General features: G+C 45.8%; 1 protein-coding gene across 3 annotated transcripts in view; it reads right to left on the minus strand.

The window, feature by feature from the left end:
- Positions 1 to 1997: 1997 nt before the first annotated feature.
- ice2 (interactor of little elongator complex ELL subunit 2) overlaps positions 1998 to 12837 on the minus strand; it is a 101115-nt gene continuing 90275 nt past the window's right edge. For all 3 annotated transcript variants that reach the window (XM_043680584.1, XM_043680585.1, XM_043680586.1), the window contains one exon: positions 1998 to 2818. In XM_043680584.1, the coding sequence (XP_043536519.1) occupies positions 2615 to 2818 (204 nt within the window). In that variant the 3' untranslated portion in view covers positions 1998 to 2614. The remainder of the gene's footprint in view (positions 2819 to 12837) is intronic.

Below are 12837 nucleotides of genomic sequence, written 5' to 3' on the forward strand. Positions count from 1 at the left end.
CTGTTTTTATACATGGGATTTAGTCTTGAAATAACAATATTGTACGGCAACACTGATTCAAATGTTTTTGAAATTAAATAAAGCAAAAACACAACTACAGCATCAGGGATGGAATAGATGGTGGTGTTTAAAATTCAGCTCTGAGTCAAGTAAAAACTCTAAGCCTTATAAGATCATGAGGGGTATACACAAGGTGGATGGCAGGTGTCTTTTCTGTGGGATGGGGGATTTCAAGTCCAGAGGATGTATTTTTAAGGCAAGATGAGAAAGATTTACGAAAAACAGGAGAGGCACTTTTTAAAAACAGTGTGGGCCGTGTGCGGAATGAACCTGCACAGGCAATGTTGGGTGAGCGTACGGTTACATTTAAAAGACATTTGGAAAGGATTGGAGGGATATGGGCCAAGCACAAGCAGGTGGGACTAGTCAAGTTTAAGATTATGGCCAGCGTGGACTGTTTGGACGAAGGGTCTGTTTAAGTGCTGTATGACTCTAATGACTAAGAATCATAAAGCAGTAAGGGGAATTAGGCCCATAAACCGTACGGCCTGCTGCACCATTCGATCAATTATACATTTTCACACCAATTTCACGAATGCCAATGACACCATCTCACTGAAAGCCATGCCCTCACGTCTCTGGATACACTCCTCCATCCCACATCCTTAACCACTTGCACTGAAATGAGCAAAGCAAGTTCAATCTCAGGATGCGTCGAGTGAAGCCATTTGTTATTATGGCCAAAACAGAGATTGCTGGAAAATTTCAGCAGGTCTGTCGGCATCTGCGAAGAGAGATCAGAGTTAATGTTTCGGGTCCTTTCTTCAGAACTGTTCCGAGGAAGGGTCACTGGACCGGAAATGTTAATGCTGCTTTCGCTCACAGATGCTGCCAGACCTGCTGAGTTTCTCCAGCAATTTCTGCTTTGTTTCAGATTCAGATTCAAATTCAGCGAGTTTGCAGATGTCACCAAAACTGATGGTGGACAGTGAAGGTTCTCTCAGAGTACAACAGGACCTTGATCAAATGGGCCGAAGAGTGACAGATAAGAGATTAATTTAGATAAATGCTGCATTTTGGAAAGGCAAATCAGGGCAGGACTTATACCCTTAACGGTAAGGTCGTGGGGGAGTGTTGCCGAACAAAGAGACCTTGAAGTGCAGGCTCATAGTTGAAAGTGGAGTGCCAGGTAGACAGGGTGATGACATGCTTTTCTTTATTGGTCAGAGCATTGAGTATAGTTGTTGGGAAGTCATGTTGAGGCTGTACAGGACATTGGTTAGGCAACTTCTAGAATATTGCCTCCTATCGGAAGGATGTTGTTAAACTTGAAAGGGTGCAGAAAAAGATGTATAAGGATGTTGCCAGGGTTGGAAGGTTTGAGCTACAGGGAGAGGCTGAATAGGCTGGGGTTACTTTCCCTGCAGCATCGGAGGCTGAGGGGTGACCTTATAGATGTTTATAAAATCATGAGGGGGACGGACAGGGTGATTAGTCAAGGTATTTTCTCCAGGGGAGGGGAGTCCAAAACGAGAGGGCATGGGCTTACAGTGAGGGGAGGAAAGATATAAAAGAGACCTAAGGGGCAACTTTTTCACACAGAGGGTGGTACATGTATGGAATGAGCTACCAGAGGAAGTGGTGGAGGCTGATACAATTACAGCATTTAAAAGGCATCTGGATGGGTATATGAATAGGAAGGAATTAGAGGGATATGGGCCAAGTGCTGACAAATGGGACTGGATTAATTTAGGATATCTGGTCGGCAAGGAAAGGCTGAACCGACGGGTCTGTTTCCACGCTGGACAACACTGATTTCAAGCATTCGCAGTCCTTTTGTGACTGAGGCTGTTTATCTGCTTGTTGGGAGGTTTCACAAGTGCAGAAAAGCATTGGGTAACAGGGAATACAAAACCACAACACACTATGTTTTCCTGTACTGATGGATTTTATTTTTAAAAAATGTATATTAATACAAATGTAGAAGTATAACAAAAGAAATGTGTTGAGAAGCCTCTGATTTGGAGTGTTGACATACTGTGTACAGCTTAGATGTCAGGCTGTGTAGTGACTTGAATGAGGCTTTTTGTTTCTGAAATGAGTCCAAAGGCTACACCCTTAACGGCCGGCCAGTCAATGAGTCACTCTCCAAACTCTGTTCACTGTAACCACATTGCAAAAGAAAATCATCTTTCAGCTGAGCTGCATCTCGGGACAGTGGAGATTGAATCTCATTTAAAACAGAATTAGCTGAACTTGGCGGGTGACCTCATTTTTAACTTGAGAAAGCAGAATTGAATCTGTGCCCGTCCTTTCTAAACCGGCCAGTCAGATTCACAGTGCTCGCTCCTTGCGACCGGTTACCAGAGCAAGGTTACGCTCTCAAGTCAATGCCTGGTCCTTGCAAGGATGGGGAGGAGAGGGGGGGCTGCGGGCAAGGTGTTGCTGCTGAAAGATTGGCCCTCTGACGATTCCTTCAGACCTGACCAGGCCCAGGAGAAGGCTGACCAGGCCTGGCAGTCGTGGCATGCTTTGAGAAACAGGAAGGCTGTCATCCCTCAGTGAGTTAATGCCAATCCCAGCCCTGGCACCACCTTATGCCCCCTCCCAGGCCTCACTGGCACTTTACGCCCTGCGCCTTCATCTTCTTTTCTTTCCACCACTGTTTTCGGTTCGCTCTCTTCCCTTTATTCTTCTTTCTCTTTGGCGCCGCCCCCCCGGTTCCAGCGGGTTGAGCCGGTGGGGGATGACTCCTCGTTTCCACGGCAACTGGCTTACTTTGAGCAGGAACGTTTCTGTTTGCTTTGGCCACACCCATCTGGAAACGAGAAACCAGATGAATTTTGATGTAAGTCATTGTCACAATGCAGCGTGCCCGGTTCCCACAGATTATTACATTGTTTTAAAACAATCTGAGCCCAGTCTAACATCGGGAGAGTTGTTAATATTTATTCCAAGACAAACTTAACCACTTTAGAGCTCCTGGAGATCAGAAATATATATTCAAGCCACACATGAAAGTTCCCCGATGCAGCACCTGGGAAGGCCCTACGTTTGCAGTCCGAGTTTGGGCAAGAACATCATTGAGACAAGACAGGGCAACATCAAAGGCTGTCTAATGCAGCCAAATCTTGTAAATGATGGAACTGCTGAAAGACAAGGGTTGAAGAGATGAGGGAGATAAATTTCACAACTAACTTGTTCTGTCATTGCAATGTTATGGCAATTAATAAACTCTTCTATCATTAGACCACAGGAGCAGGAATAGGCCATTCAGCCCATCGGGTCTGCACTGCCACTCAATGAGATCCTGGCTGATCTGATAACCCTATCTCCACTTTCCTGCCTTTTTCCATGTAATCCTTGATTCCCTTCCAGATTAAAAATCTGTCACAGCCTCGAATATACAATCATGGATTCCCTACCATCGAGTCTGCACAATCGTTCGAAGCACAACAGCCCTCTAACTGATCCCCTTAACCCACAGTTCCCCTGGTTAGCCCACCTAGCTTACACATTCCTGGACACTATGGGTAATTTAGCCAATCCACCCTAACCTGCACATCTTTGCACTGTGGGAGGAAACGAGAGCACCCAGCAGACTGTTTTCCCTGGAGTGTTGGAGGCTGAGGGATGGTCTTATGGAGGTTTATAAAATCACGAGGGGCATGGAGAGGGTGAATGGACAAGGTCTTTTCCCCAGGGTAGGGGAGTTCAGAACTAGAGGGCATAAGTTTAAGGTGAGAGGGGAAAGATTTAAAAGGGACCTAAGGGGCAATTTTTTTCACACAGAGGGTAGTGCGTGTTTGGAATGAGCTGCCAGAGGAAGTGGTGGAGGCTGGTACAATTACAACACTTAAAAGGCATCTGGATGGGTATATGAATAGGTTTAGAGGGATATGGGCCAAATGCTGGCAAGTGGGACTAGATTAATTTAGGATATCTGGTCAGCATGGATGAGTTGCACTGAAAGGTTTGTTTCCGTACTGTATGTCTTTTATAACTCTATTTGACAGCCAACTCTGATCTCTCTACAGTTTCAGAGTTTACAATTCCAGTTAATAGCTGACTCAGCAGCTTTAATATCATAAAGCATCCCAAGACATTTCACTGAGGCATTACCTCAGAAAACTGACAGCAGACCACCTCAGGAAGTATTTGAACAGGTGTCAGAAAGCTTGGTCAAAGAAGCAGCTTCAAGACTGCGAAGTACAATAAGGGGGGAGAGAATTTTGAATTGATGAACATGACAAATGTCTTGGATATTAGTTGTTCCAACTCAATGTGGGATAGCCCTGAATTGTCAGGGCAGACGCAACATGTACTGACTGAGAAAGACACACCTATGTCAAAGCATATAGCTGAAACAGAGCGCATATATTCATTGGAAAGGAGAGTACAGAATACTTTGAAACAGGAATCTTAAAGGTGCAGGAAACACATTTAGAATGGCCGATGATCACAGAAAAATGAGATAGTGGAGGCACTGGTAGTCAGATTTTGAGATGTGGGAGAAGTCCTGAGCCAATTGGAATTTTTAAAAGATTTATTCATTTGAATAATCGCCCTTAATTGCCCTTGAGAAGGTGGGGGTGAGCTGCCTTCTTGAATCACTGCACTTCAAGTACTGTGGGTTGACCCACAATGCCCTTAAGGTGGGAATTCCAGGATTTTGACCCAGTGACAGTAAAGGAATGGTGATATATTTCCCAGTCAGGATGGAGAGTGGCTCAGAGGGGAACCTGCAGGGGATGGTGCTCCCATGTACCTGCTGCCCTTGTCCTTCTAGATGGAAGTGGTCATGGGTTTGAAAGGTGCTGTCTGAGGACCTTTGGTGTATGTCTGCAGTGAATCTTATAGATATTTGGGGGTGGCACAGTGGCTCAGTGGTTAGCACTGCCGCCTTACAGCAAAAGGGACCTGGGTTCGATTCCAATCTCGGGTAACTGCCTGTGTGGAATTTGCACATTCTCCCTGTGTCTGCGTGGGTTTCCTCCGGGTGCTCCGGTTTCCTCCCACAGTCCTAAGATGTGCAGGTTAGGGTGGATTGGCCATGCTAAATTGCCCATTGCGTTCAGGGATGTGTAGGTTAGGTGCATGAGTTAGGGGAAATGTAGGGTAATAGGGTAGGGGAATGGGTCTGAGCGGGTAACTCTTCGGAGAGTCGGTGTGGACTTGTTGGGCCAAAGGGCCTGTTTCCACACTATAGGGATTCTCTGATTCTATTCCATTAGGCCACTATTGTAATATTGCCTGCAATTCTGGTCGCCTTCCTATTGGAAAGATGGTGTGAAACTTGAAAGGGTTCAGAAAAGATTTACAGGGTTGGAGGGTTTGAGCTACAGGGAGAGGCTGAATAGGCTGGGGCTGTTTTCCCTGAAGCGTCGGAGGGGTGACTTTATAGTGGTTTATAAAGTCATGAGGAGCATGGATAGGCTAAATAGGAAAAATCTTTTCCCTGGGGCTGGGGAGTCCAGAACTAGAGGGCATAAGTTTAGGGTGAGAGGGGAAAGATATAAAAGAGACATAAGGAGCAACTTTTTCCACACAGAGTGTGGTACGTGTATGGAATAAGCTGCCAGAGGAAGTGGTGGAGGCTGGTACAATTGCAACATTTAAAACGGTATATGAATAGGAAGGGTTTGGAGGGATATGGGCCGGGTGCTGACAGGTGGGACTGGATTGAGTTGGGATATCTGGTCGGCATGGACAGGTTGGACCGAAGGGTCTGTTTCCGAGCTGTACATCTCTATGCCTCTGACTCTATGATTCTAGCCCTTCTAGATGGAAGTGGTCATGGGTTTGGAAGATGCTGTCTGAGGATCTTTGGTGGAAGAAGCCTATCGAAAAAGGGAAGGAGACAGAAAAACAGCTAATGACCGGTCAATTAGCTTAAAATCTGAAATTAGGCAAATGTTCAAAACTATTACAAAGAATGGAATCGCAGAGCATTTACAAATATATAGTATTATCAGGCAGAACCAGCGTGGCTTCAAGTTGGGTCTGAAAAATTAACTAGAAGGTAACTAGCAATATTGATAAGGGGCAAGTCAGTACGTGCAATATATGTGAATTTTCAAAAGGTGTTTGATAAGGTACCCGTATAAAGCTACTTCATGAGATAGGAACCCACAATGTTGAGACAGTAAAATAGCAAGGAGAGGGGACTGGGCTAACAAATAGAAAAGAGAGTTGGGATAGGTGGAGTATTTACAGAATGGCAACCCATGATTAATGGAGTGCTACAGGGATCTTGCTGAGACTACAATTATTTATGTCAATGATTGTGATGAAGGAAATGATTGTTCTGTTGCCAAGTTTGAAGATGACACAAAAATAGCTGGGAAGGCCAGTTCTGTGGATGACACAAAGAGATTACAAAGGGATACCGATATATTAAGTCAGAGGGCAAAATCTCAGCAGGTGAAATATCACGTGGGAAAATGCGATGTTATTAAGTTTGGCGGAGGGAATAGAAAAGACCATAAGAAATTGGAACAGAGGAAGCTGTTTGGTGCCTCAAACCTACTTCACCATTTAATCGGATCATGGCTAATCCGATATTCCTCATGCCCATTTTCCCGCCCTTTGCCTGTAATCCTTCACTCCGCGACTAATCAAGAATCTATCTCAACCTTCAATGTAAATAAGGACTGTGCTCTGACAGCTCTCTTTGGGAAGGAGTTCCAAAGATCCCCAACCCTCTGACTGAAGGAATTCCTCCTCACCTTAGTCTTAATTGGTGCCCCTTTATTCTGAGACTATGCCCTCTGCTCCTAGATTCACCCAAAAGGGGAAACCACCGTCTCAGCATTTACCCCGTCAATCCCCTTAAGAATCCTATAGGTTTTGGATATAGGTTTGCTTGCTGAGCTGGAAGGTTCATTTCCAGACGTTTCGTCATCCTACTAGGTAACATCTTCAGTGGGTCTCAGGTGAAGCACTGCTGCTGATTCTTGCTTTCTATTTGTATGTTTGGGTTTCTTTGGGCTGGTGATATCATTTCCTGTTCTTTTTCTCAGGGGATGGTACATATAAATAGAAAACAGGAATCAGCAGCAGTGCTTCACCTGGAGGCCCACTGAGGATGTTACCGAGTTGGATGATGAAACGTCTGGAAATGAACCTTCCAGCTCAGCGAGCACACCTGCATCCAGAACCTCAACCTGAGCTACAAATCTTCTCAAAACTTGCTAATCATATAGGTTTTAATGAGATCACCTCTCATTTTCCTAAACTTCTTGAATAGAGTCCCAACCTCTTCAGCCTTTGCTCATCAGACAATCCCCCCATACCCGGCATCATCCCTAGTGAACCTTGTCCTGTCTCTAATGAAATAACATCTTTCCTTTAGATAAAGGGAGCAGAACTGCTCATAGTAATCCAGATGTGGTCTCACCAGCACCTTATACAGTTCCCTACTCTTATACTCCAACCCCCTTGAAATAAGGGTCAACATTCCATTAGGGAGAAAGTGAGGTCTGCAGATGCTGGAGATCAGAGCTGTAAATGTGTTGCTGGAAAAGCGCAGCAGGTCAGGCAGCATTCAGGGAACAGGAGAGTTGACGTTTCTTCAGGAGAGTCCTGAAGAAGGGCTTATGCCCGAAACGTCGACTCTCTTGTTCCCTGGATGCTGCCTGACCTGCTGCGCTTTTCCAGCAACACATTTTCAGACCAACATTCCATTAGCCTTCCTGATTACCTGCTGTCCCCACGTGCTCACTTTCTGTATCTCATGCACAAATACCACAAGTCCTTTTATGTTATAGCTTTCTGTTTCACTCCATTTAAATAACATTTTGCTCTTACGCTCTCCCTTCTAAAAGGAACAACTTTGCATTTTCCCACATTATACTCCATTTGCCAATGTTTTGCCTACCTACTTAATCATGAAGTTAAGCGATATATTATTTAAATGGACAATAAAAAATTGCAGAAAGCTACAGCACAGAGGGGGTCTGTATGCACAAATCATTAAAGCTGACATTCAATTCACCGGGTAAAAGGAAAAGCAAGTGGCATGTTGGCTGTCATTTCAAACAGAACTGAGTTTAAAAGCAGGGAGGTTTTGTTAAAATCATTCAAGGCACTAATCAGACCACACCTTGAATAAAGAGAATCACACAGCGTGGAAGCAAGCCATTCAGCCCATCGAGTCTCAAAACCCTCTGAAAAGCATCCCACCCAGCCACACACAATCCTGGTAATTCTGCATTTCCTCGGCTAATCCACCTAACCTACGTTTCCTGCCTACTGTGGACAATTTAGCACGGCCAATCTACCTGACCTGCACATCTTTGGACTGTGGGAGGAAACCTGAGCACCTGGAGGACGGACACAGGAGAACATGCAAACTCCACACAGATAATCACGCAAGGGTGGAAACTGTAAACAGTTTAGGGCCTCTTAACTAAGCCAAGGTCTCCTGGCATTGGAGGCAATCCAGAAAAGGTACACTCGGCTGATCTTGGATACAAAGGTATTTTTCTTATGAGGGAATAGGTTTGGCCTGTACTCAGTGGAGCTTAGAAGAATGAGAGGTGACCTTTTTTGAAACATGCAAAATTGTTAGGGGCTTTGATAGGGCAGATGCTGAGATTGTTTCCCCTGTGGGACAGTCTGGAGCCAGAGGGCATAATCCAGAGTAAGGGCTCACATATCTAAGGCAGAAAAGAGAAGGATTTTATTTCTCTCTCTGAGGGTTCTGACTCTGTGGAATTCTTTACCACAGACAGCTGCAGAGACCGAGTGTTGGGAGTGTATATTCAAGGTTGAGATAGAGAGATATTTAATCAGTAAAAGGGCTATGGGGAAAAGGCAGAAAAGTGGAGTTGAGGATCATCAGATCAACCACAATCTCACTGGCAGACCACATTGGATGGGCCAAATGGCCTAGATCTGGCTTATTTTAGATTGGGTATTAAGACCAGAAACCATGCTGAAAAAAAATCAAACCCCATCCCACAGGCATATTATATCCAGGTTCCAGTTGTCAATGGGGTTCGGTGACTGTAAAGTCTGTAGAGATTTTTAAAGGCTCTGCAGATAATCAGAGCATCCGCTTTAATGGAACAACTGACTCCCACAATGCATTGTTGTGTATGAATACTGGAATATGGCTGGACGGTAATTTGCAGTTAATGGGAGAGTGATTTTAGACTGGGAGGTAGCAAGGTGGATTATCCCAGTGCTGACTGCTTGTATTGAAAGGAACATGCCTGTGCTGGACCAGTAGACGCTATATGCTTCGAATGTGAAAGAGTTCTCTCAAGTCCAGTCCATGAACCATAAAGGGCTTCCACTGTCACAGAGATTGATTAAGCAGTCTGTGTACACCAGAACAACAAATGATCTAATTAATCCCAAAGGCTTTGAAAGTAATGAGAAATCAAGTCGCTGCGACCAGTTGGAACCACAATTATTTTGGCTCTTCATGGTATCAACTCTGACTCATAAAACTATCATCATGTGACTTTGAGAATCAATAATGCTACAACTAATGTTCTACCACAATGTAAAGTTTCTTTAGTTTACAAACTGGGTATCCAAAACAAAGACAGATAACAATGGGCAGTCAGAAAGTTCTCAAGGAGATAAAGGCAGGAGTTAGATACTTTGAACACCACAGTGTCTCTTGCCTCGTACATACACGAACAAATGAATTAGAAGTTGGCACAGGCCTTTTGGCTCCTCATACCTGCCCTGTTATTTTGATCATGGTTAATATTATTATGCTCTCAACCTTTTTCCTGTCTATTCCTAACAGTGTTGACTGACAAGGAAGTCAAAGAGTCCATCCACCTCAGCCTTCACAGTCATCAATTGGCCTGCCTCCACTGCTCTCTGGGGGAAGAGAGTTCGACATACTGACAACAATCTGAAAGGAAAATGTTTTCTCATCAGGGTCTTGAATGGGAGACAATTTAACTTCAAACTGACCCCACTAACTCCTGGACTCTTCCAAAATGTTGCATCTGCTCAGCATGCAGCCCGAGAAGCCCCATCACCATCTTTCCTATTCCAGTGAGATCACTCTTCGTTCTTTTTAAACTCCGAGTGATCCACAGGCCCAGCCTGCCCAACCTTTCCTCATGAGATACCATCTGGAATCAGTGCAGTCAACCTGCAGTCCTGTTCTCTTCAGCAACCTGTACATCTTCATTCCTGATGAAGGGCTTTTGCCTGCAACGTTGGCTCTCCTGCCCCTTGGACGCTGCCTGACCTGCTTTTTTTTTAGATTAGATTACATTACAGTATGGAAACAGGCCCTTCGGCCCAACAAGTCCACACCGACCCGCCGAAGCGCAACCCACCCATTCCCCTACATTTACGCCTATACCTAACACTAGGGGCAATTTAGCATGGCCAATTCACCTGACCTGCACATCTTTGGACTGTGGGAGGAAACCGGAGCACCCGGAGGAAACCCACGCAGACACGGGGAGAACGTGCAAACTCCACACAGTCAGTCGCCTGAGTCGGGAATTGAACCCGGGTCTCTGGCGCTGCGAGGCAGCAGTGCTAACCACTGTGCCACCGTGCCGCCCACTCTAATCTCCAGCACCACTTTTCCAGCACCACTCTAATCTCCAGCATCTGCGGTCCTCACTATCGCCAACTGTAGAAACACTGTGTCACTTGTACGTATCACTCTCTTTGTAAAAAAAAAAAAATCAGCATTCCATCTCTGTGACAGTGGAAGCCCTTTATAGTTCATGGACTGGACTTGAGATAACTCTTTCACATTCGAAACGCTTAGAGTCTACTGGTCCAGCACAGGCACATTCCTTTCAATACAAGCAGTCCTACTCATTTGTTGACCTTCACATTAATTCTTTTTTGTGATTCATGTACTAGGACATTCGCCCCGTGTCCGCGTGGGTTTCCTCCAGATGCTTTGGTTTCCTCCCACAGTCGAAAGATGTGCAGGTTAGGGTGGATTGGCCATGGGAAATTACCCATAGTGTCCATGGATGTGTAGGCTAGTTGGATTGATCACTCTTCGTTCTTTTTAAACTCCGAGTGATCCACAGGCCCAGCCTGCCCAACCTTTCCTCATGAGATACCATCTGGAATCAGTGCAGTCAACCTGCAGTCCTGTTCTCTTCAGCAACCTGTACATCTTCATTCCTGATGAAGGGCTTTTGCCTGCAACGTTGGCTCTCCTGCCCCTTGGACGCTGCCTGACCTGCTGTGCTTTTCCAGCACCACTCTAATCTCCAGCATCTGCGGTCCTCACTTTCGCCAACTGTAGAAACACTGTGTCACTTGTACGTATCACTCTCTTTGTAAAAAATAAAAATCAGCATTCCATCTCTGTGACAGTGGAAGCCCTTTCTGGTTCATGGACTGGACTTGAGAGAACTCTTTCACATTTGAAACGCTTAGAGTCTACTGGTCCAGTACAGGCACATTCCTTTCAATACAAGTAGTCCTACTCATTTGTTGACCTTCACATTAATTCTTTTTTGTGATTCATGTACTAGGACAGCGTGGTGTTTGCACATTCGCCCCGTGTCCGCGTGGGTTTCCTCCAGATGCTTTGGTTTCCTCCCACAGTCGAAAGATGTGCAGGTTAGGGTGGATTGGCCATGGGAAATTACCCATAGTGCCCATGGATGTGTAGGCTAGTTGGATTAGCCATGGGTCTAGATTAGAGCGGTGCTGGAGAAGCACAGGTGGTCAGGCAGCACCTGAGGAGCAGGAAAATCGACGTTTCGGGCAAAAGCCCTTCATCAGAATTAGCCATGGGGAATGCAGTGTTACTTGGATGGGGGTGGGGTCTGGGTGGGATGCTCTTCAGAGGTGTGGGCTTGATGGGCCAAATGGCCCCTTTCCTCACTGCAGGGATTCTATGATAAGACAGTCACTCTGAACATGGTATCAGGGTAGTATATCTTCCCTGATCTTCCTCCAATGCCAGTAAATCCTTAGGTAAAGGGACCCAAACTGTTCAGGTCTGGCCTGGCATAGTTTTACCAAAACATGTGCACTCTTTTCCCTTCGAACAAAGCTCTAGGGGGTCTGATTCCACATTGTCAGGCATCCCCTCAGAGCCCCCGGCACTCCCTTTACTTGGTGGTTCTGTGCATCATCAAATCAAACCTCTACACACCCCATGCTAACAGTCTTTTCATTTCCCGATTGGTCCACAATTGCCAACTTGCCCTCATGCCCTGAACACCCTCCCTCAACCTGTCCACGTGCTCAACTCTGAACACTTCAGAAACCTCAGAGTATCAGGATTTACTACATTTGCACATGCGCTGTTCCCATGCCACAGATTTTGAAAGAGCTCAGACACTTCTCCACAATATGGTGGATAAGGGATTAGGATGGGTGGATGGGGCCAGGGTTTGCGATAGAGGAAACCCTGCAGCTACTAAACAAGGCATCAGTGACAGTGCAATGCCAGGGCTGACTCACTGGACAACACACAAACTCATTGTCTGTCTGTGCTGAGTGGGAGCTAATGGCAGCCAGGACTGTGACAGAGACGAAACTCAGCCAGAGCACTCAGTGTTGGTCAGCTTTCAGGGAGGTTTGACAGAGCAGTGAGCCAGCAGCATTCTGTACCTCAGCTTCACGGTAATGGAGGGGGATTGTCTCCATTCACCACAGTGAGGGGCATCTTACCCAGTACCTGGGAGGCAGGGGGCACTCTCACAGTAAGTGCGGCAAAGGTTTTTCTCTCTCAGCTTGGGGAGGGGTGTGTCTAGATTGTAGTATCGGGTTGAGAGGTGGAGGGACAGAGACCACCAGATTGCAGTCTCAAAGAAGATGTGTGTGCACTGTGCGCATGGGGAAGGGGTGCGCATATGTCAGGGGGTGTGTGTG

Source organism: Chiloscyllium plagiosum, chromosome 40 (genome assembly GCF_004010195.1).
Source record: "Chiloscyllium plagiosum isolate BGI_BamShark_2017 chromosome 40, ASM401019v2, whole genome shotgun sequence".
NCBI lineage: Eukaryota > Metazoa > Chordata > Chondrichthyes > Orectolobiformes > Hemiscylliidae > Chiloscyllium > Chiloscyllium plagiosum.